At 40.7% G+C, this 24,516-nt stretch overlaps 4 protein-coding genes across 5 annotated transcripts in view; 3 read left to right on the forward strand and 1 right to left on the reverse strand.

The window, feature by feature from the left end:
* ppp2r2ba (protein phosphatase 2, regulatory subunit B, beta a) overlaps positions 1–9,282 on the reverse strand; it is a 37,831-nt gene extending 28,549 nt beyond the window's left edge. The window contains exon 1 of the mRNA XM_070912802.1: positions 9,204–9,282. Coding sequence (XP_070768903.1) covers positions 9,204–9,282 — 79 coding nt within the window. The remainder of the gene's footprint in view (positions 1–9,203) is intronic.
* Positions 9,283–10,326: 1,044 nt separating this feature from the next.
* Positions 10,327–14,152, forward strand: rpl26 (ribosomal protein L26). The gene is made up of 4 exons (XM_070913003.1): positions 10,327–10,356; positions 11,103–11,274; positions 11,362–11,502; positions 13,986–14,152. The coding sequence occupies exons 2-4, from the start codon at positions 11,107–11,109 to the stop codon at positions 14,112–14,114; spliced, it is 438 nt and encodes a 145-aa protein (XP_070769104.1). The 5' UTR covers positions 10,327–10,356; positions 11,103–11,106; the 3' UTR covers positions 14,115–14,152.
* A 1,178-nt stretch (positions 14,153–15,330) lies between these two features.
* Positions 15,331–17,549, forward strand: atp6v0e1 (ATPase H+ transporting V0 subunit e1). Of its 2 annotated transcripts, none has more exons than XM_070913341.1 (4): positions 15,331–15,513; positions 16,064–16,111; positions 16,949–17,072; positions 17,222–17,549. In XM_070913341.1, exons 1-3 carry the CDS (start codon positions 15,410–15,412, stop codon positions 17,040–17,042), a joined length of 246 nt encoding a protein of 81 aa, XP_070769442.1. In that variant the 5' UTR covers positions 15,331–15,409; the 3' UTR covers positions 17,043–17,072; positions 17,222–17,549. The 2 variants fall into 2 exon arrangements, with proteins under 2 accessions (XP_070769442.1, XP_070769443.1); XM_070913342.1 differs by having other exon boundaries at positions 17,225–17,549.
* A 388-nt stretch (positions 17,550–17,937) lies between these two features.
* Positions 17,938–21,770, forward strand: bnip1a (BCL2 interacting protein 1a). The gene is made up of 6 exons (XM_070913563.1): positions 17,938–18,027; positions 18,874–18,966; positions 19,102–19,193; positions 19,361–19,465; positions 19,695–19,813; positions 21,499–21,770. Exons 1-6 carry the CDS (start codon positions 17,947–17,949, stop codon positions 21,693–21,695), a joined length of 687 nt encoding a protein of 228 aa, XP_070769664.1. The 5' UTR covers positions 17,938–17,946; the 3' UTR covers positions 21,696–21,770.
* Positions 21,771–24,516: the final 2,746 nt, after the last annotated feature.

A 24,516-nucleotide genomic window follows, 5' to 3' on the forward strand; every position in this document is an offset into this window, starting at 1 on the left:
GTATGTTAACAGTGTCAGTGGTGGGATTTAAAATCTGGTTATGTTCCAGCGAGACAAAGCTGGTCAACACAACAATTTAATGGACACATCTTAATTCAGGTAAAATATTTCATCTCTAAGAAAGAGAGCACACATTAAAACATTGATGATCTATGAACTAATGAGTGAACAGCGGAATACTTTTTCCTATGAGTAGTTGTCAGCTGCTACCTTAGAAGTCCTCTGTAATGTTATAGTTTAGTGCGCTGTCATACTCTAGTGCATTCACGCTACTCACACAGAACATATATACAAATGTTCAATTGTTAGAATTGAATAAAAATTAAAACAACATATACAATTACTTATAAACATATGTATTATACAAATGTAGTGGTATAGTATCAGTGGTAAGTATTGGACAAAATGAAATTGTGACGCGATGATGGATGGCACAGAGGAAGTCAGGGGAACACTGTATTTCTTGCAATTCATCCTGAGTGGAGCGTGACTGTCTGTGCCAAGTTTCATGGAAATCCATCCAATAGTTGTTGAGGCTTTTCAGTCTGGACCAGTCTGATCTCTGCAAGTCAGGTGTGATTGTTTGCTTCATTTGCATATACATATATTGTGCAAGTTAAGCAGATATTATATGACTGCCATTTCACTTATTCTCAGCCCACCAGAGATACAACGTAAGAGATTAAAACTATTTGTTCCAAGAAAATAGTCAATATAGACAAGTTAGCAGTAATTTCAGGGTCAATAAAAACATAGATGCTTGGATAAAAGAAAGTCTGTAATTTGTGTAATGTGTGGTGATACACCTGAGTCACTACTGATATGAAACTATATTGATTTTGTTTTTGGTTAGGCTTTACTTCCTGAATCTTACAAGTCGTTTACGGAGTATTATACTGGCTTAAATGGACCTAGTTATGACTAATAATGCTCACACAGGGGAACTCCACCAGCTTCTGTTCCTGCATAACAATAACAGCTATAAATAAGGTGTGTCTCGCTGTGTGATTCAGTATGAATGTGCTGCATGTAGATGCTGTTTATCACAACTTTTGAATATCAGAAGTCGAAAACTAGAGATGCACGCAAATATAAAAAGACTGAGGCAGACAGAAACAGAGAGAGAATTGGTTTGCTGATTTGTGACTCATCATGTGACATCATGTGCCATCCATCCATTCAGAGAGTTGTGTGTTTTGTGGTGTGTTTTGTGGTGTGTGTGTGTGTGTGTGTGTGTGTGTGTGTGTGTGTGTGCACAGGGGTGGGGGCTATGGGGTGGCAGAGCAAGTGAACAAGAGACAGAGAGACAGACTGGTACTTCATGTACTGCTGCTGTCTGCTGCCTCATACAGTAGCATTAGGCTGCATTATTTATCCAGTGCCATGTCTTATGTGTAGAACACCATTCAGACAGAACAGCGAAAGCCTTTACTACAGTATGTATCTCTCTCTCTCTCTCGTCTACTATACTATACTACACTCTATATACTCTGTCCATGGTGCTGACAACACAACAAACAGTTTTCTATCTATAGCGTCTCTGCTCCAGACTGCTTTGGTTTGATCCCTGCTCCATATCGACCGCATTACTCAGGTTATTCTGTACAAACGGGACTGTGATGACTCTGCAACAATAGACAACTATTTTCATTTATTACTATTTTCAGACAAATATTTAAAAACTATGCTGGGAAACTATAGCAGGGCACCTAAAATGAGATCTAATAGGATAACAGCCATTGCTCCTGTGGGTATGGTAGGGTTTCTACAGGCAGCTGAGATGATCCCCCAGCAGTGACTCCGGCCCTGTAAATATGTTTCTCCACTGTCCTGAAAGCAGATGACGTCGTTATTTCTCACTTCTGGTTGCAACCATTGACCTCCTGCAAACTTTTTGGTTGGATATGTATGTGTATGTAATTACTACTATGTGTGTACCTTGCCCTTTGACTATCCTACAGAGCCATGATGGTGGAAATGAAATTCAGAACGCTTCCTCGGTTCAGGACGGTGTGGGTCCTTGCTCATCTGTCTCTGGGGCTCCGAGGAAACCTGGACAATTAACCCCCTCCCCCTCCCCCTCCCCAGGGAACACTTATCAGAATCAGAATCAGAATCAGAATGTCGGCCAGACCAGGGGAACCAACATCTGGGGCCTCAAGCTCTCTTGCCTTTCTATCTATAATCTTATTGACCTTTCTTTATCCAAGGAAAGTCAACTGAACATCCTGCATCTTATTCACAACATTTACATCCAGGACCTCCCAGTACAACCACAGTTCTCACTTATGGAGGGAAGTGTTACTCATTCACTTTCACACCCAAAAAGTGTGGAACTATTTCCTCAATGCCCCCTTCTCTCTTTAGCTTTTACTCTCCATGGAATATGGACAGTAAATGTTGTACTGGATCTTTCTGTATATACAGTATGTTCTCCCCGTACACATGAACATTTAAATATAGTTGCAATACACACACATACAGTGCATCTGCCTATAGTGAAAGAAAATCTGATTATTTTCTCTCTGCTGCACTATTTTCAAATATGTGAAGTTGCTGTAACACTTTGTTTCATTATCTCCACCACCATTTGTTCTTCTTATCAACTCTATATCCTCTTCTCCGCTTCTGCACAGCCTCATTAAAGTTTCATCCAAGCTTGTCTATTCTTCTAAATTCACACAACTTAAAAAGGCTGCGATGCCAACGGGAAAAGCTTTTTATCCATTTATCCATCCACACAGGTGTGTGTCACCTTGGTATGCTGATCCGTTGTTAGTCTCATTTTAATCATTTGGGTTTAATATGAAAGAGAACAATTTTTAATTACACCAAGGGAGCAATCGAACCATTGTTGCTCTAAACGAACAAGTGGGTTCACCACATCTGAGAATACATTCCATTAAAATAATATTCTGTCAGTAACTGTATACTTAATTGCTACTTTATTTTTAGAGGCGAATAATACAAGATGCTACCTCAGGATTTAATGATAGATTTTATAGCCGCAGTGCAAACTTGTCCCACTCAACCCATCAGGATCCTTTATAAAACCGCAGAGACAGATGGGCGGAGAGGGAGAGGGAGAGAAAGAGGAAGCCCATCCTGATGTTCTATATATACCTCAATCCCAATAGCAGTCTCTGTGCTGCAGCCTGCCACCGGAGCAAAGGCCCAGCAGTCCGGCTCGATAAGGAGCCTCCCTGTCTGGGTCTATGGCTCCCAACAGGAGCATAGTCGATGCTGCATGACACAAAGGGTTCGAACACCGAGGCTGACCGTCAAGTTACAGGCCAGATGTGAAACATATTGTGAAACAGCAATAAAGACAGGAGAGAATGAGACTTGCGTCACTGTGTTTGCTGTAATGATACACTACCTGCTGTGAGGCTGTGAGAGTGAAGGGAGTCTCAGTGATACTGTAATTGCTCGCCCTGTTCCTTGTTTTCATGTCGACTTACTGTGGAGACCTAGCAGGAAGTGTTTGTGGTAAAGTGAGACTGCGGATTGAGTGCTGTGTGAGAAAGAGGCTGGTATGTTATGGTGTTTTCGTCTCACTCTGTAGGAGAACGTCATGTTCATTTCAGTTCCCACAGGCTCCTGAGATCCACCTAGTGGGTTTTAGCTGCTCACCATTTTCCAAAGCACATCAGCAGTTTTTATGTTGACTTCCTTCCTTCCTTTCTTCTTTCCTTTCAGGCAGCCATTTGTTTTCCTTCAATTCATTTCAGGATGAAAATGATTGTTGTATAGCCCATTCGGTCACCTTTTCATGTTTGTCAAACTTGCATCAATGCCACGTGGTAATGCAGCTGAATGAAGGGGAGTAACTGCTGGAAACTTTTCTCCCATGTCCTTAGTTTGACCTTAACCATACCAAACTAGACTATACTTAACCACATCTGACTTAATGTCTAAACATAACCATTTCTAACCCATCTACAATGACTAAACATTACATTTTGTTTGCATTTCTCTCCTTTTTGCTACAGTCTGGCCTGGCCACTTCCCATTGCACGCCATGCCACTGCTAACTCCTCCCTGTTAGCCTCAGGAGGGTGCACAATGTATTGCAGACCGTGTATTTCAAATGTCTGATGCAATAACCATGTAGTCGCCTGCCGCTGCTTTTAACACGCCAGTGAGGAGCTTCACCACCGAGACAAGGTCCCACCACACAGACATCCGGACGAACAGAGGGTGTCACTACTGCAGCGACTAGATTATGATGTCCGCACAGGTTTACCTACTTCATACACCAACAGTCTTTTTAGGATCATGAACATTTTGTTGCGTAAGGTTTATAAAAAAAGACATTTCTGTGAGCAGAAAACACTACTAATGTGGATTGGACAGGTCACATCTGGCTGATAAATGATCTGTTTAGTAAGGTCAATATTGGCACCAATACCGATCCAGTTTATTGGATTAGTGCATCACTTAGTTGAAACACACATATGGTCATTGTATATATTTTGACCACTTGGGGGCATCACAACAAGCTGTAAACACAACAATGACATACTATCATTTCTTAAAGTTGATATGGCAAAGCTGTTAGCAAACACTTGTCTATTTACACAACCAGCAGGCATGGAGCAGCTTAAACATAAGAACATTATCTGGCTCTTAAGCTAATAAATGCTCCACTATGTTCACCAGCTTGTCGCTAACTTTGTCTGTCTGTTGTTTGGTGCTGGACACATATAGTGGGCTTATCATCATTAGCTTGTGCACTAAAACAGCTGCTAATAAGAGCAGCGAGAGTGAAACAAAATAGTAAACACTGAAATGCTCCATAGAGCTCAGGGTGACAGCAGAGTCATGTGATAATTCTTTGTGGGTTTGTCACTTCAAGCGAAATCTTTCATATTACACATGGTTATTTGATCCCATGTGAATATAAAATCCTTGATTAGTGCAGCTTTAAACCTTACTGTTTCGTTTAATTTATATGAAACCAGTGGATGCAAATATGCTTTCTGTGGCTCCTTGACATACTGACTAATTATGACCCTTTTCCGTCCCTGCAAACAGAAATAGATTTTAGACAAGAAATGTCACTTCTAAATAACTATTAAAATAATACCTCTTCTATCAGTCCTTTACAAAAACAGACACAAATCTCTTTTGATCTTTTCCAAGGTGGGAAATTCCCTTTTCTTACAACCACACAACAACGTCTGCTGCAGAAGAGAACCTGAAGCAAGTAGGCATGACAGTGTCTTGCTCTAGGGCACTTCAGCAGAGCAGATGTTTGCTGTAGCTTGTGTATGTGTATTCAACTCAAGGTAAACATAGTGGTGCATTAATTCCTATCTTGCAAGTCCACCAACTTTAAGGGAGTGCAGTCGAAAGAGTGTCAAACCCCTTTAAGGACATCGTCCTTTCTCAACATGTTACTTTGCTTGTCAGGGTGGTAGAGTTTAAAGTAATAGCTGCTCATGAACAGAGAGGACTGGACCAAGTTGGACTGACAAGTGGTTTTCAAGAACTACCATTTCTTCTCATCTCCCTCTTTCTCTCTGGTATCCCTTTTAGCACCCTCTTGTTCACTGTCCTCCCATCTTTATACCCTCTGCACAGAAAAGCTGACCAGACTGAAATAGAACAGTCACGAGTGTACGAGTGTGTCTTATGTGTCTGTGTGTGTGTGTGTGTTAGTGTATGTAGGGTGTTTGTCCCCAGCGGCATGTGAGGACGCGGCGACTACGAGTGTGTTCTGAGCTGTGAAGTGGGTGTCTGTCAGGACAACAACACAGCAGGATGTATGATAACTGCAAACATACACACCAGCATACGCTGTGTTCCTCACCAACAAAACTGCAACTCAACGTCATGCTTTGTCAAAATGCCGACAGAAGTCCCCTCAGGCACTGCCAAGACAAGCTCACTGCTCTTCTTATAAATAAAACACACAGATACACATATACAAATACACACACCACAAGACATGACAAATGTCAGCTATAGTCATTAATCACAAAGACTGTCTTGTCACAGATCTAATCTTAAATATTCACAACACCATTCTGCTTTTCTTCTGTCACACAAATAATGTATCACAGGGTTGCCCTCAGACTGTACAGCAACTAGAAGGAGAAAGAAGAGGAAGCTGAGACAGGAATGGCCGCGTTGATTGATGGCAGCGAGGTGTCAGTTGGGGACGCACATTTTTCCCTGAGTCAAACACAAGATAGCAGAAGAGAGAGAGACACACACACACACAAACACAAACACACACACACACACACACACACACACACATACAAACACACAGCCATCAGAAACCTTTAGGACTTAATCCATCACACCAGAACTGACAGACTGATGTGAACCGGGAAAAAAGAGAAGACCAGGGGACAAAAGAACAAAAAAATACATAAAAATACTTACACAGGGGCCCAAACACACACACACACATGCACACACACACACACACATACACATTTAAAAAGACACATGCAGTCAAAAGCTGGCTGTACATCCCTCAGAGACTGGACCCAGGTGAATCCGAGTGATGCTGGCACACTGCTCTCCACAATGGCCCAGATAAACAAAGAGAACACACACACACAACCACACACACACACACAACCACACACACACACATATGATCCAGTACAGGGCTTATATAATGTATTTTCCACTAACATGGTAACTGCACACTCATCTTCCCTGGGGTGAACTCTGCTCAGCTGGAGCGGACATGAATGCTGGGAGATGTTGAAGAGAGGGAGGGAGGGAGGGAGGGAGGGAGGCGGGGAGGGGGCTTGAGAGGAGCCTCCTCAAGACCAGCAGGTCTAATGGAAAGGCAACAAGGTCACGGCAGGAAGTGCAAAAACACAGGCATAAACAAACACTCAAGCGCTAGCTTCCAGGCAACGCAAACACACGTGCGTGCATTGATTTGCGCACAAACATGTCTTCTTTTTCTTACTTTTTTAAACACATATGCATACAGGGGATCACGTGCCATTGAGATGACCTGTGTCATTCTTACACATCATATTTCCAAGGTCATCTGCTGTGTCATCACCCCCCCCCCCCCCCCCCCCCCCAGCTGGCCTCCAGATTCAATGTCTCTCACTCGCTTTCTGCGTACAACTGTTTCATATTTCTCCAAACAGAGAGCAATGCCGGATCATGTATCACATTACTGTGGCTGAGCATTGCAGCGCCAATGTTTACTAATCCATCACTTCCTCTCTTATACCACTCCCTTATCTCAGGCAGAAGGCCTTGAGAGTCAGAGAGAGAGTTTGGAGAGTGGGAGCGAATGGTCGTGTTTGTTGACCTCACCTCTTACATTTAGGAGCTCAGGTTTATGACTCAGATGATCACATCTCTGCATTTCATATGGAAAAGAATCTTTTTGGCTATATGCATGAAACAAGCCGTGTGTAGTGCAGGGACTGTTCAAACATCACATGTCAACAAAGCACAAGCAGCTGATAAACCAGAGATATGAACAAGATTGTGCTTGAGCATTAAAGTTCTTGGCCTTGGAGAGACAGTGCTTTGACAAAAAAATCTTAACTCAAGCTCCACTTACGCTCGTTTTCCAGAACTTTCAGCCACATCTCACTTTCCTCCTCGCTGGGTGGAGTTTGCTCAGTTGTCATGGAGATACTACTTAAGCTACTTTAAGATAATACTTTGTTTTTGCTATGATGCCACCATGGCATTTTGTCACACACTCTAAGACGTTTTTTGAAATGTTTTAGACTTTTACTTTAAATCATATGATTTTTTCTGACAAAAGGATAATTATTTTGAGTGCACTGTCAATGTTCACACTTCGTTGGCTACATTTCTAAAGTAAACGTGTAAATCCCTGACTCGTCTGCCTTTTCTTTCAGGAATCCAATGTCTCTTGCAATCTTTACGCCACATAAAGAACCCCAAAATGTCCTTATGATTGTCTAGATACACAGAATTAACTAATGTAAAATCCTAAATTAATTTGTTACAGAATGTATTTTCCCCTCTGTTGTTTAATAACTGTATGTTCTTTTGCTGTTATTCCTGGTTTTATGTCAAGCTCATATTATCTTTTGTAAACTGTACTCATAGCATAAATTTATCCAACAAATCAAGAGCAATTGAATCATGTTTTAAATGGATAAGCAATGCAAAATTAATCAGGATAGTCAAAGGGAGAAAACAGGAAGTAAAACTTTGTAGACGAGAATGGTAATGGATGTGATGGAGCAGGAGAATACACCAGTGAGTGAGTGAGTGAGTGAGTGAGTGAACATGCATAAATGCCTTTCAGGTCTTTCTCCTGCTTACTGAGTATGTACAGTATATGGGTCAGCTCTACAGGCTGTGAAGGTCCCTGGCTGTGACCACCACATACTGTACTGTACACTGTACCACACTATCTTCCTTCCTTGTGCCAGAGGGCTGAGGGCAGAGCACGCACAGGAAGGAGGGCAACCATGCAAAGCTAAATAATGCAGCGGCTCAGTCTCCACATTATGACCCAGTAAATGGCTGGTTATACAAACACTCAGACCCTCTTGGGCTGCCACGTCTGACAGCACAATGGATGGCCGAGGATGAATCGACCACCTCTTATGAACTAATTTATTGCTATAATGGCTGGGGTCAATTCACTGAATTCAATATTTGAAGTCTGCGCAACTCCAGGACAATAACTCTGTACAGAGTGGGTGCATTACATGGTAAAGGGTTTGGCATTTCGAGGAAATTCCAGCCTCTGAAATGAGTGACTCACAGGTGAATTAAGTCTGATGTTGTCTCAGAGAGGCCTATCGCCATGCATGTTGTGTAAGGGTTATCTAAGCAAAGTGTGACAGGGTGAAATGAATGAGAGAATCAACATTAAGGGGAAATGGAAGATACTTGTCATGCAACTCCACAAACTGAGTGTCTCCCTGTAGGCCTGTGTGTTGGCAGCTCAAGCTATAAGGAAGGCAAAATGAGTGAAACAAGGAGTCACTTACATCAGTGATATTTACATCTACCCCATATCTAGATTTGAGCATGGCTCCACCAACTTCATGCACTGTCACAGATCTGCAGTGGGTTAGTAGCCCTACAACTGCACAGTCTAACTTCAGCACACATGTAGACTGTATGTGTTCAGGGACAGAGCGGCAGCCTGAACATCCATGTCACACGCTCAAAGTAAGCAACTCACAGCCCTCCACAGCCCCTTCGGCGTCCCACCCTACCTTCGGTGTGGCAAGTGGATGACAGGATGGTGCTCGGAGGGCGGAAGAGGTAGGGGAGATAACGGGAAAAACATTTCATCTTCTTCTCCGATGCTTGCCGACGGGTGAAGAGCGTTGCGTTGCGGGCTCCACATCCGCACTGCCGCCGCGATAGTCAAGCCAGAGAGGAACCAGGGGGAAGTGCGGGAGGGGAACGAGGATCTCTGTCCGCGGCGCAGGGGGCTATGACAGCATCACTTTTCGCAGGCAGACAGCGCAGGCAGGCAGGCAGCAGACTCCGCTGAAACTGCGCGTCGCCCCGGGAGCAAACAGCGCACGGTGTCAGTGGCGCTTCCGAGTCGGTAGTTCACTCCGTGTAGTCTGAGTGCGAGCAGGGCAGGTGGTCGCCTCTGTCCTCTCAGATGGGAGGTCAATGTATGTGTGGTATGACCCCCCCGCCCCTTCGGGTTTGTTTGTCAGTTTATTGGAGTAGAAATCATCATTACAGCGGATGATGCTGATCCGACGATGTTCCCCACGTTTTGGTTGGCTACGGAATATTACATTTATAGCCTATATCATTTACGTATTCAATGGTATCATTATGTTTTGTTATATTTGCATTTCATCCCATCGTTAGTGTTAGTTGTTTATCCTAAGTGTGAGGAAAATTATAACAGCACAGTGTCTGATGAACATGGGCCAAAACTTGATGAATCATAGACAAAACTTGTTTCCAACTGCTGACCAGGTTATTGATTAATTGGGTTTGGCGCCATCTTGTGGCAACATTTTATATGGAAAGCAAACGAGAGTTTTGACGTCACAAAAATAAACCAGTAATAAAAACGTTTTTATTTTTAGAAAAGAAGGCTCAAGTTTATGAACTTTTACTTGTGGTAATAATGCAGGACCATAAAGTCAGGGTGAACGAAAAGCTTTATACATCACTCCATAAGTCGACGTCTACTATTAAGAGCACACGCAGCAGTGTGACATTTGATAATAAGACTGAATATAAGTGTTCTTGTTTTACGTTCACTGCGATAAATGTTTATATGCGGTTTTTAATCCTCTTTCCGCGGACATCTCGCGAGACTTGAGTGTGAACTAATGCCAGCGGAAGTACTATACGAGTCTCTTTTCCGCCGGCCATAGAGGAGCAAACGGCAGGGTAAGAATTCCTGGCAGATAATTTCACTAAAGTTATCACCATCCATCCTCCCTACAGTGTCACTATGTATACGTATAACAGTCTAAACACCTGGTAAACATTGTCACAATTAAAAGATGGCCAATATTGAACCCATGTTGATTATAGATGACGAATTATAACCTCTCAGTGTTTGGTCCCCCTGTTAACTCCGTCGGTATCCGCATGTCGGCTACGGAGACTGGAGGTGCTTGATTCTTGGTGCTAGCGATTAAAATTCGGCTTCCTTTACAGTTAGTGGATGTTGTGTTTAGTCTGTTACTCGCTCGATAATATTACTAAGTTATCGTTGGCACTGAAGTACAACCGCTCCAGTCTGTCTGTTATATTATGCTAACACAGTAGCGTCATTTGCTAGCTTAGCATATAGCTTTTAAGACCTACCATAACCTAGCCACCTAGCTTACGTTACTATTTTAATACTGTACACGAAGGTGTAGTTGTTAGTGGTACAACGTTACTTCTTGCGTTTCAGGGTAGGCAGAAAAGCTTATATGCGAAGTAACGTTACAGAAATCTAAATTGATGCTGACGCTTAGAGACTAGCATTTATTTGCTAACTTGTCTAAATGTACTTTGAAACTGTTCATGCTTGCAGGATTCATGTTGTAAGATGGTGCCATTTGTTAAGCAACTGCAGCTTTTGTATCCTAAGACTGTAGTTGATGTCAACTGGTTAATAACCTGCATGTCTTGTTTTCTCACAGCATCATGAAGCTGAATCCATTTGTAACATCCTCCCGCCGCAAGAACCGCAAGAGGCACTTCAATGCCCCCTCACACATCAGGAGGAAGATCATGTCCTCCCCCCTGTCCAAGGAGCTCCGCCAGAAGTACAACGTGAGGTCCATGCCCATCCGCAAAGATGACGAAGTCCAGGTATTGTAGTTTGGATTGCTTAAAGTTTGTTATAATTGACATGTGTAAGCGGCGTTTGCTTGATTTGTTTGTGTTGTTTACTATCAGGTTGTCCGTGGACACTACAAAGGCCAGCAGATTGGCAAAGTGGTGCAGGTCTACAGGAAGAAGTACGTCATCTACATCGAGCGTGTGCAGAGAGAGAAGGCCAACGGAACCACAGTCCATGTCGGCATCCACCCCAGCAAGGTGAGACACAATTGGGAATTGGGTCAGTGGATGCAAACCCACGTTAACAAGCTGCATGTTCACCTGTTCAAGACTTACACGTGATGTGAGGTGTGCCTTTGTGCCTTTCTGGCATCTCATTGCTGTGAAGAGAAAACAAGACCGTCACACAATTTGTACATATACATTACAATCTTAAGTGATACACCATATCCCTGTGGAGAAGTATACCTGCTTTCATTTTACTGTACTCCTGAAGTACTTGAAACATTTATTGAAGTAGTAGTAGTATGGCTGACCTCGCAAGCACTCTGCAATGCAGGTGGGAGCGACAGTTAATCCAGTTTATACCAGGTGAAGGCTTGTAATACACAAGTCATGATCAGTTTTTGTTGAAATTGTCAAGATATGTTGATTCAACTTGGTTGTAAACTTTGAGGCTGTAGTAAGTAGTGTAGCTGTATTGGATTATATTGAAAAGTGTTTCTGGTGTTATGTCTACCACCTTTTACACACACTAGGTGCGAGACTGTTTCTTCATGGTTTCCAGTTGGGTGGTACATCTTACAATCAGTGATCGATAATAGTTCCACACTTTCAGTGTCCATTAGGTCCATCAAATAATCCAGACTTGAACCATGTTGCTCACCACCTTGTATTTTTAGTGTGCTAAACTAGTAATTGTTTGTAATGATTAATGTGCACCTTTTGACCAAGTTATTGAAGGAAATAAACAGGGAAGTGCTACGTGGATCTGGCAGCAATGCAAAACAAGGCAAACTTAAACTTTGCCCAATTGAAAAGATAATACATTAAAAGAGTGGTTTTACTTTAAGAATAACTGTTTTCTTGTAACCACAGTTGGACCTGTTTTTAACATACAAGTGAAGTCTGAGTACAGGAGCAAGTTAACATGATGATGATATTTGAGCATAACATGGACAGGAAGCAATCTAAAAAAGTAGGGAGTCTAAACAGTTAATGAGTCCATGTTAAAGATGGGCTGTTCGTAGAAACCCCTTTACATTATAATGCAATCCATTAGAACAGGCTTGAAATACTGGTAAGTTTTAAGGCTGTAGTTTATAGTGTATGCATTGCATTATATTGTGAGGTGTTTCCAAAGTTTGCTCATCTGTCTACATCAATACAGTACATACTTCCATAAGTTAAGGTAGAATTTATTGTAAGGATTTTGTAGAAGCCAGACATGTTAACATGTCACAGCAAGAAAAGCACAGTTGCAAAAACAATGAAATGATGGCTGAAATCCATTTAGCTGCATCTGTTTCAGGGTCCTGGCATTGTGTATGTTGGTTGACTGCCATGGCTTAGTGGGACACTTGAACATGGCAGAGCCTACATTACCTGTGCGTTTCTTTCTATGACAAGTCAAAATGTCTACTGTGAAAAAGCCCTGTTGGATGAAATATTGCCGTTTGACAATTGTATTGTTCAACCCACTGCAGATGATCTGCCAGTCCCTCTTTTCCATCAAGCTGCTGTGGCTTTTTGTTTTTACCCTGCCATAACATTTTGTATTTTATATTTGGTTAAACTTCAAGATGTGTTCGATGCAACTGGCGGATTTATTTTATACTCATGATCAAATTCAGGTAGTATTGAGCTGTGAGTAAGCTGTCAAGAGACATTTGCCCAGATGTGATTGATGACCTTTACACAGCAGCATTTTGCCGTGCTTTCATAGGAACATGTGAACTGGCCAGAGCAAACTGATGCTTCTACTGGAGCATTTGTCTCAGGTAGAAGTCCATATTCAGACATGTCCCTGCAGAAAAGGCACAGGTTCATCGAATGGCAATAATAAGGGTTTCCATTCCATTTGTTTTCCAGTAAGCCATACCATTTAGCCAGCGTGCGTCACCTGGGGCCCTGGAATTGGCACACCTAAGTGGAATGCAACCATTATTGTTAATTACACATGCACTTTTCTTTTGGCATCTTAATATACACAGAGAAAAGGGTTACTTTGTCTGCATTTTATGCAGTTTGACTACAGCGGCTCACTTAACGTTGACAGAAATATATGTAATGACGTGGCCCAAATATACAGTGCTATGTAGGATTTCATGCACAACATGAGCAAATGACTGACTCAAAGCCCAACAACTATCAGACATGTAAGGCCTTTGTAACGCCTGGCACGGTCTGAAGCCCTAGGTTGTGGAGCCTGTTGTGTTTTTATGGATTCTACATTGTGTATTTGTAGTGGTTGTACTAACTGCAAAACTGTACAGAGGATCATTTCCTTAAACATCCAGTCTGTTTGACCTTCAGATTTGCAGCTATTACAGAATGTCCACTGGTAACTATTCATTAGAAATGGGTTTTGGACGTGCTTTAACGTTATTGTAAGGAGTTGATAAAATCCTTAGATTATACAGATTATTTTTGGACAGTCTTCGTCTTTCTTTACATGTGTACCACTGCCAATGGGACATTTCATGACTTTGTTCACCAACCCAGTTTTTTTCTCTTTGCAGGTGGTCATCACCAGGCTAAAGCTGGACAAGGACCGCAAGAAGATCCTGGAGCGCAAGGCCAAGTCTCGCGCTGATGGAAAGGAGAAGGGCAAATACAAGGAGGAGACCATTGAGAAGATGCAGGAGTAAAAAAGATCTTTTGCTATCAATAAACTGTATAAATGGACCATTCTTTGTCTGTCTCATGTTTTAGTGGTGGAGGTGGAATGATTTTGTCCTTGCTTTGTGTCAAATGTATTTGTAGGTGAAGGAATTCATATTTCAAACATGAATAGTTCATTTGAGTTAATTAACACAAATATTGTTCTATATCATTGCCCACAAATTACACAGCACTGTGGTGCACTCATTTTTAATCCTGTTCTCAAAGTGAATCTTGCTGCAGCCCGAGGTCTAGGAAATGGATGTTCTTATTCATGAACTTGTGCTGGCAGAAGTTTGCTCTCCAGAGAAACTCAACTTTGGATACCGATTAATTGTGCTCTTCTGTTTGAGTTGTGCACACTACAGAGTATACATGGAGATGTGTATCTGGGCCTTTTGACTCTTGAAGGGTGTATAGATGTCAAAAACTGAGCTGGTAAGGTGACAAGAAGGCCCAGACACCCAGGAGCATGTGATATTTCTATATGTTTGACGGATCACAGAATTGTGTTTAAATTGGCCTCTTGATTGAAGTCTGAACACGACATACAAGGGCACTGCAGATGAATGAAATGCTACAGATGGGTTCATAAATGTGATCGAATTGTCACATTTTTATGGTTGGACACTAAAATGAGCATCACCTGGTTAGCCTGAAGCTTCGAAGAATTTGTTTCATTTAAATGCGGCACAGTATTTTAAGGGAAAGAAAAGGTCAATTTAAAGTAGAATGAAATCCGATTGAAGTCGTGTTTTGCAACATGTTTTATTACTCCAGAGGCTGGTGCTTGTGTGGTATAGTCATTTTGTAATTCTACAAAATGAGCACTAGGTGTCACTTTTTTACCACAAACAACATTATCTATTCTAGGAAGTCCTAATTAAAATACTATATATCAAAAAAAGCTTGACCGTCATGCATTTGCTCGAACAGCTTAACAACTTCACAAATATATCATAATCTTGATATTTTACAAGCTAACCTACCGGTTTCTCTAAACTGTAATATATGGTAATAGTGAGCTGAACTACAGAAAAGGGACTAAATTGGTCCTTGTATCTTTTCAGGAAGTTCAGACTTTAACCAAATGTATGTTTTACGAATGAAAGTTTAGTGCACCTCCACAAGGACTCATTTTAGTTCCTCCCTCTCTTGTTGGTGGTCATGTGATACGTGCTGCCTTGACTCTGTCGTCCTGTCTGGCAGCTGGACAGAACAGAGGCTTCTCAAGTCAAAAGTTTGTTTTTGAGATATTCTTGGTTTTAAACCAAACACTAACATGGCGGAACTAGGTTTTGTGATCGCCATGTCCGTGATGACCCTGTTTTGGGGTATTGTTGGAGGAGTAGTGCCGTGGTTCATCCCCAAAGGACCAAACAGAGGGTGAGTTTGTTAGCTTACCTTTAGCGTTCAACTGGTTAGAAAGAGCTAGCTAGCTAAGTTAAGTTTTTATTGTATGTTGACCCGTGACTCTCATTTGATACAAGTAGATGTATAGTGTGAAAGTAGCAATGCCTTTTAAATAAGTTTCTCAACGTTACTTGAATAATGTAAGAAATGTAAACTTGTGGGCGAACTTTACTCGTTAGTAAGTAAAAGTTATGGTTAGCTCACGGAAGCTCATTTGACAGCACTGTGTGAGTCGAAGGAAGCTTCGTCCTTATTACCTTTTTAATGCTGGAGTTGTTGACATCTCTCCACTGTAAATCTATACCGTCTATTTCATTATATTTAGATACTAAACTCAAGAGTGAATATACTCCATCTCTGGAAAATGTTCCTAATGCAACTTCCCTTATTTGACTGTTTGAGTGTCGCATCACGAGATCAAACCATGTTGGCCTATGTTATTTTAAAATCCTGTCTGCAGTCTTTGGATGTTAAATATACCACATTTAAACTTTTATTTTTTTAAATTCTCCTATTCCCACAGAGTGATAGTCACAATGCTGGTGTTAACTGCAGTTTGCTGCTACCTGTTGTAAGTATCATCATCTTGGAAATGTTCCAGGATCTCTCTTTAACATTATGTTGTGGTAGTTGTATCACACATATGTGCACCTATAACACATAATCAAAATACTGGTGTATCAGTAAGAATCAGGCCTATAATATAAATAGCTGAAGTTATTAGTCGATAAATCCATTGACAGAACGTTGTGTGGCATCTGTCTTTATAATTGATTGATTGTTTAAGTAATTTGTCTAGCAAAAATTACAAATATTCCCTTGTTCCAACTTCTCAAATATAATGATTTGTTGCTTTTCTTTTTCTCATGTTCTAGTAAACAGAATATCTTTGGATTTTGAACTGTTGGTCAAACGAAACAAGACATTTGAAGATGTCAAAATAATCTTAAATTGCAGCCCTAATAATTTATATTATAAATAATAAAACAAATAATGGTATTCAATTGTCTCTCCTCCTTCCCTCCATATTAATTAATTTGTGTGCATTACTGTTATGATAAAACAAAGCTTCTCATTGGAGTCAGTACTGTTTTGCATATAGTATTTCTGTCTTGTGATAAATTATTTATATTCACAATTAGGTGCTTATGGTGTCATGTTACATGTCAGATGGGCAAAAGAGTGCAGTAGATACAAAGGAGTGTTGCTTAAAAGCCCTCAGTTTGATGCTGTGTAGAATAATCCGCGAAAACTGGATGGTTTGTCATGACGTGGGCCTAAATACAGAATTACATTTTGTTAGTTCATAGGAAATTAGTTTGGAAGAATGTGTTTTGAAGTGCACAGTTTAGTTGTTGAGTAGTTTGTATTAACACATGTGATCTTAATATCCTTTCTGTCCAATCAGCTGGTTGATAGCAATCCTGGCCCAGCTGAACCCACTTTTCGGGCCTTCTCTGTCCACTGACACCATCTGGTACCTGAGCTATCACTGGCCTTAATTTACCCTTCCGGGACTCCTGACAATGCAGGTAAACTTCCTCTGAAAGAGTAGATATTGAACCTACATTTGACCTTCCTACTTTTATGCAGCTTATAGATACTGGACTTCTATGCAGCCTATAGATAATGTATTTTATTGCTTTGCTCGATTTTCTGTGTTTATTGTAATTTCTCTCAGCAGGGGCTGCTGCATACCAATGGACGTTTGCTACTCACTCAATGCAGAGATCATTCCTTTTAATTCGCCTCAGACCCCCGGGTGAATATTGAGTGATGCCCATACTGGTGCCTTGTACAAAAATGATTCCCAAAGGACTAATGAGAGATCTCACTGAATGTGTTTATATTATGTATATTGTGTTTATTTCTGTCGTTGATATGAATGACCTTGCCTTTAAGTAGTTGATGTGTAGTGTGTTTGATGTGATCTCTTTTTGTTGGGCAGTATTAGTGATGGATGTAATCCATTCAATAATTGTTCATTAATAAACTAATAAGCAACTCCATTGGTCCATAACGTTTGTTTTGTTTTGCCTAATTTATGAGCTCTTGACCTTTGTCAAATGTGTAGACTATAATTCTCCTAGTAAATAATGTCATTTATATAGATATAATGATAATTGCTCCTCATTATGTTGACATGTAAAGAAATAATTTCATGATGTTTAATAATAGGCTGTTATTAAGTTGAAAGGTCTTTACACACCATTTTAATTAAATTTTCTCCGTTTGTTTCATAGACTATCATTTACTGTATATTAAATTAAATGTATTATTTTATATACAGTCTATGTTTCTTTAATACCATAAAATTTATCGGTGTGGTTGTAGGGCCGAATTCGACTGTTTAAATTCAAAAACGGCCTCCTGCTTGCCGTAGTTTGAGCCGAGTACGTTGGCAACATGGCGTCTTCAGATGTCCACGTCCGAATATGTGAACAAGAAATACTCAAATATGACTTGGAAATCAAAGCTCTCATCCAGGTGCGAATATTTATTTGGTAAGATTAGTTAGCGCTACATTACGACGCGCTGCAGTTTGAGCTTGTCATGTCAGGGAATCGTGGTGTTGTCTGATAGCATTTATGCTACATTTAGTGTCTCCAGCTGCAGTCAGCCGGTGCACCGACAGTTGGTTATATCAAGCTGCCAGTCAAATAACAGGAAAACGGAACTACCAGTATCATAAATTGGCTATAAAGAAAGAGAACTCATGTTGAAACTGATTTCCAGTTACATAAACACGCTTTAAATAGGACCTCTCTTTATCTTTAAGTATATTTGTGATATTGTTGTTCTCGTTTTTATTTGCTTAATGCTGAAATGTATCGACTTGTCAATTACAGAAAATGAAGAGGCAGTACTTTTGAGAATCGACGGTTGACGTAATTTTTTAAGCTTAAATTTCAAATATATACTGATTACAAGCATTACGTCTCAAATGATCTGTTTTATCGGTTTTGTATCATTTAACATTCAATACTTTTCTTCTATGCTGTCCATCAGATTAAAAACAAGGGATTTGAAGGCCTCTTTTTGACTGGTGAAATGTGATTAGCTTTTGTCATTATTTTCTGACATTAAATAGATAAACTATGAATCGATAATTGATTACCATAAAGAATAATTGCAGGCCTACAGTTGCTTTATATTTCAGCACATTTGGTAGCCCAGTGGTGGTTCATCCTGAGAGAGCAGCTCAAACTGTCAGAACACTGCAGAGTGTCTTTGCAGCCACAAACCAGAGCAACATGTTGATACCAGTGACTTCATCTAACAGTGATATAAGAGGCATGTGTCTATCTCATCCTTGTTTTGATGTCTCACCAGGATATTAATGAGTGCTCGGGCCCTCTGAGCAAGCTGACAGAACTGAACGCTGATGTGAAAAAGAGTTTCCACAATCTCAGATTGCGGATTCAGGTAATAAAAGCTGTTTGCGAGTATCTCTGCAAACATGACAGAACCCCATTATAGGCTATGCATCAACCACTTGGACTTGGTTTTATGTCAATAGATGGCTCAGAAGACATTTGTGGTATTTTGTTTCTTTGACAGGATTTAGAGCAGATGGCCTTGGAGCAGGACAAAGAGTCAGACAAGCAAGCTTTGATCAGTCAAGTAGAGGGACACAGAAAACAGATGCTGAGGTAAACAGATACTGAGGTTTAGATTTAAATAACTATTCCCTGGCTTTTATAAATGTGTTCCTGTGTTGATAGTGCTGCCTAACTGGTGGGGGGGAAGCATGGGAAAATTGCCTGCTTGAACTTGCATAATGTTGTTTGTCTTTTTTAATTTATGGCTGTTTTTGCAGTAACCAGACAGTTTGGAGGAAAGCCAACCTGGCCAGCAAACTGTCCATAGACAATATGGAGAAGCAGGCACTTCTTAATGGAGCAGATAGTGCTGTTAGACAGAGGTGAGCTGACAATACACTCTACTTGTTAGAATGAGAGGCCTTCAGAGACAGTGTTCAGCTTTATGTCTTGGCAAAGTATTTTCTAACAACATACTAAATCCTCTCAGTGTTGTAATTAGAAAAATACTTTTTTTTTTTTTACATCTTTCTTTTCCTTTTATATGATACATTTAATTTGCATTAGGACATTTCTATCAATTGTATCTCTTGTTTTGTGTCTCTTTCCCAGGAAGATGACCAAAGAGGGCCTGGCTCAGACAACCAGTGACATTACAGAGAATCTCATGAGCATCAGCCGGATGATGGCGCAGCAGGTTCAGCAGAGCGAGGACACCATGTCGTCACTGGGTTAGTGAAGCAAACACAAGAGTGTGTTAACAAAATACCCAATTATCTTTTTTATACCATGGACAGATATTTAAAAACGGTTGTCCATATTCAGATTTAAAAGGCATTAAAGGGAAAATTTGCCACGTATCATGCGGATGTCCACTCAGTGTTGTTGGTAAATGTAGTCAATTGAAGCAATAAATTCCTCAATGTGTGCTATATTGACTGAGAAAGCTGGGTTCTCTTGCTGCAAAATCTGTTGTTCTTCTCTTAGTGACGTAGTTGGAGGCAAGAACTACAAAGTATTTCAGCTTGGATTTCTAGTCTTCCTGTGGGTAGCCGGGAGGCGTGCTGCCGCTCAAAAAAAAAACTTGTTCTCTTTGCTTGTAAAATAGCTGTTGTTTCCCATAGCGAAAATGGCATCCAAAAATATGAGTGTAGAGGATGTTATGAACAAGGATACATTTTACAGTGTTTTGGCTGACTCGGATATTCAGTCGCATTATGGCGGAAGAAATGCAGCGGAGAGAGACCGAGGCTGCAGCTGCATGAGCCATGCAGGAGGATGTGGCCGGCGGGGACAACCTGAGCTGCCGAGAGCAAACAGCAACTCGTGGTGCCTTTGCTCAAATTGCCCTTCGATGGCAAGAGAAGCTGAATCATTCTGCTACAGTGAATTTCAGCGTGGGCACTTTTTGTTGGATGTTGTCGCCGACAACACCCCAGAAAGCCTGTGAGTGTGTTACTATGCATGAAACTTTTACTCACTTGAACAGAGGTGAGCTAGAGATCTTCTTCAGGATCCCGAAGATGAACTGGAAAAGACAACAAAGACCAGCAGGGCCGAGAGGGAAGATGACACAGAAGAAGTATTTCTGTCACCTAACGTTATGTTTTGGCCAACAAAGTAATAGCTATAGGCTAGTGTGGTACTCCCACAGGCGGTGGTGATATTGTACTAATGTTGTGATATTGACGGACAGTCAAGAGAAACAGTGTGAACGTTAAGCCTCATTTGAAGCCAACTAAATAAGGAGAGTAGTAGGTTGGATGCCGGTAACTGTTGCTGTTGTATGAAAGCCTGTTCTGTCCCTCACCGGTATATGTGTGTGTGTGTGTGTGTGTTTTGCTGCTGTATGAAAGTTCACCTGATAGACATGCCCTGAAGGTAATGCTATAGATACATGTGAAAAAGAAATGGCCAAACGGCAGGAATGCATTTGCGTGCACGCAATGCATCTTGGTATATGTAGGCACTGCAGGCAAGGCTCTGCAAGCAGGGGAACCCAGCTTTCTCTGTCAATATAAAATGCACTGAGGAATTTACTGCTTCAATTTACTACATTTACCATCAACACTGGGTGGACATCCGCATACAATGTGGCAAATTTCCCCCTTTAAAGGGGAGCTGCCTCTCTGCTTGTTTACTGAGCCTCCTACTATATCACTGTGTCGCCATGGATACATACTGTAAGTTAGTTAAAAACGTTGTGGTCACCGATTTTAGAAGAGCAAATAAACTTTAACTGATTTTCAGTATTTGAGGTCAACTGTTTTAATACACATTCTAAAATGACTATCAATTTTTATGTATTGTGTTTGTGTGTGTGTGTGTGTGTGTGTGTGTGTGTGTGTGTGTGTAACGCCACCCTCCTTTCATGAAAAGGCTTTGTGTTGAAAACAGTTTTCTCTTCTGTTTGAAGCAACCTCCTCAAGGACAGTCCAAGAGACCAATGACGAATTTAAGACCATGACAGGGACCATCCAGCTCGGGAGGAAACTCATCACCAAGTACAACCGCAGAGAGCTCACTGATAAGCTGCTCATCTTCCTGGCGCTCGCCCTCTTCCTCGCCACAGTTCTCTACATCCTTAAGAAGAGACTGTTCCCCTTCTTGTAGACCAGGTACCTTTTTTGGGGAGCTCTCCCATTACCACATACAGTACTTAAACTAAACAACTCTGAATGCTGCCTGTCATATTACACACACATTACACATGATCGTCCGCTCAGTGGAATGTGGCCTGCTCACTCTGCTGAACTGTGACGCTGCTGGGGGTGAAATATTGTCCACAAAGAGGAAGATAAGCCCACACACTTATAGTTCCATGTAGTGTTTAATTTATTGAAAAGAGTTTGGTTCATCAAACATTGGTTGAGATGTGTCAGACGTCTGTCTTTAGTTAGTGTGACGGTAATGCTGTGCATTGCTTTTGATGAAATCAGTTGTGAGACGAGATGGACGAACAATATTAATATTTTCTTTTGTACATTCCTGTGAAAAATATCCACTATGGTTTTTGTTTTCATATATGTATTTCACATATCAAAGACGTACAGTATCATATTCTTAAAGTAATTCTCACGACACCTAAAATATTAGCTCTGTTTGCTATGAGTGCAGATAATGTGCTGACAGCAGTGTGTATGACACACAGTGGGTTCTTAGAGATGAAAAAATATGTGAGGAAAATAATGCAAACAGAATTTTCAGTATAATGTGATAATCACAAAGCAAGTGCCACTTTTCATTTCAGTTAAACAAGCTTTTATTGGCATGCATGGCCATTAAAAAAATTATAGTAGCATACAATACTATTAATTACTGTTATTCAATAGTAATATTAAATGTCACAATATTAGGACTTAAAAACAAACTGTGTAACAGAAAGGGGCCTTTATACATATAAACATATAATATACATATATTCCTCACTAACTGGTGTTTTAATCAAACTGTTTTAGCACCTGATATCATAAAGTCGCTGTGCAAATGATGCAAAAACATTTTGTGTTATTATTATTTAAAACGATGTACTGTATGATTACTGCAAGGTTTAATTTATTACAGCATTATAATGACTTAATGCTACTTTTGGGGAGAATATTGAAATGGCTTTTAACTTTGATATGATTGAAGCCCAACTACAGTCACTCGCTTTGTTTCACGAGCTGGGTAATCATTGTAAAATAATAATTATTATAATAATAATATACGTGCACTTCACATTGTCCCTATGTTCAGCTAGCATGCAAACCAGGAAAAAAAACATTCTCAAAGAAAGAGTGTGCACGCTTCCCTCCATCTCTGCCCGTGTTAGCTTGGCTCTGGTCGGCAGCGGAGCAGAAAAGCTCAGAAAAGCAGTGGCAGTGATCACACTGGCAGAGATAGAGCAGCATGCATCCCTGCCTTTCTTCAGATAAGGCCCGGAAAAGCAGATTATTCCGACCCCGTTTTCCCTCTCCCTTTCCAGTGTGGGTGGAGGGTGAGGGGGGATATTTTTAGGTTTGTGTGGCGCTGTTATCTGACGTTGCCTTTTCAACACCTCGGAGGAGAGGGTGGCCAGAGGAGCTACATGACCTTGCTACCCTTTCTGAAATTGCCTGGCGTTGCCATTTTGTTTAGAATATGTAAATGATGTCAGTATTTATTATCAATAAATACAAAATCTTCTGCCTTGATGTTTGACATGTTTCTGTGTTTGTGTGGGTGTGTTGTTTAAAATTAGATAGACGACAACAGAGCATGTGTGGAGAGACCTGAGAGATGCCTAAGCATCTCTTACTCATGTAAAGTGTTGGCAGTTGGGCAGAGTCCGCCTGTATATAACTGCACACTTAGACAAGGCCTCTGGCTCTCTGTCAAGCAAATTGGACTATTCTTGCATTTAGCACCGTGATAGTGTCAATCAAGTGTTTGGGTTTGTATCTGGACAAGTGGACTGCGGTCTCAGGGGAGCGTACACAGCACCAAACTGATGGTGTAAACACGTGAGCCAGACGGGGTCTCTGCAACTCTGCATTCATGTAGTTATTTCTCCAGCTGAAGATAGCTTTGTTCAGTTATTTAAGTCCAGTTAAACTTGTAATTCTCAAGTAAAACACAGTAATGACTTAACCAAACAGAGAAAGTTTCAAAAAGAGAGTCTTTAATTATCAAGTGTACTGTCCAAAAATAGATGAATATCTTGGATCTGGTAACATCTCGAGTTTGTCCTCATATTTACAAGTGCAGAGAAAAGGTTGTTGACTTCCAGGACGGCTTTTGACAGATTGCATAGAAAATGCTTATACACATGATACAATTAATGAAAATGACAATGTCTGTAGTTCCACAGCATGTCCTGATCAGCAGAACCTGATTTAAAAACATTTCGTGCAGGTCAAGGTCATGGCTCGCAGCCATCTCTGTCCCAGCGACTTTAAACATGTGTAGAGTGTACATGTGGCTGACAGCGGGCTGTAAAACGTGTAAACTTTCCACAACCTTTTTAACCTTGTTTAAGCATATTGAAGGAAGCCTCCTAATAGCCACTTGAACATTTTAACCAGACACAAACCATATGAGGGTCGTACAGTCGCTGTTGCCGTCCTTTATGGGGATCTACTGTAAAACCAGTTCAACCATTATGTGGCCAGAGGCTTGGAGTATCATAGTTATTGTTCATTATTACAGATTATATACTGTTGACTTTTTCTAATTCTGATTTAGGGATTGATAGCCAGTGCCAATTATTACATTAATCAGCTTTAAACAATTCCAATGAAATACTTGCATGTCAGCAATGATAATAATGATGATAATAATGATAATAATGACAATAATAATAGCCTATATAGAATGAATCATTTCCATAACTACATTGTTACAATTCGGTCGACTTTTAGTCGCCCATTGAAGTGAAAGTCAGATTTTTGTGGGTAAAAATATTTAACAATCC

This window comes from Enoplosus armatus, chromosome 10 (assembly GCF_043641665.1).
Source record: "Enoplosus armatus isolate fEnoArm2 chromosome 10, fEnoArm2.hap1, whole genome shotgun sequence".
Lineage (NCBI taxonomy): Eukaryota > Metazoa > Chordata > Actinopteri > Centrarchiformes > Enoplosidae > Enoplosus > Enoplosus armatus.

Bases quoted from the DNA above. Each gene is read 5' to 3' on its own strand.
- rpl26 (XM_070913003.1), top strand. From the start codon at position 11,107: ATGAAGCTGAATCCATTTGTAACATCCTCCCGCCGCAAGAACCGCAAG. The intron at 11,275-11,361 runs GTATTGTAGTTT...GTTTACTATCAG, and splicing joins GCAAAGATGACGAAGTCCAG to GTTGTCCGTGGACACTACAA. The intron at 11,503-13,985 runs GTGAGACACAAT...TTCTCTTTGCAG, and splicing joins TCGGCATCCACCCCAGCAAG to GTGGTCATCACCAGGCTAAA.
- atp6v0e1 (XM_070913341.1), top strand. From the start codon at position 15,410: ATGGCGGAACTAGGTTTTGTGATCGCCATGTCCGTGATGACCCTGTTT. The intron at 15,514-16,063 runs GTGAGTTTGTTA...CTATTCCCACAG, and splicing joins CCCAAAGGACCAAACAGAGG to AGTGATAGTCACAATGCTGG. The intron at 16,112-16,948 runs GTAAGTATCATC...CTGTCCAATCAG, and splicing joins GCAGTTTGCTGCTACCTGTT to CTGGTTGATAGCAATCCTGG.
- bnip1a (XM_070913563.1), top strand. From the start codon at position 17,947: ATGGCGTCTTCAGATGTCCACGTCCGAATATGTGAACAAGAAATACTC. The intron at 19,194-19,360 runs GTAAACAGATAC...CTGTTTTTGCAG, and splicing joins CACAGAAAACAGATGCTGAG to TAACCAGACAGTTTGGAGGA. The intron at 19,466-19,694 runs GTGAGCTGACAA...TCTCTTTCCCAG, and splicing joins GATAGTGCTGTTAGACAGAG to GAAGATGACCAAAGAGGGCC.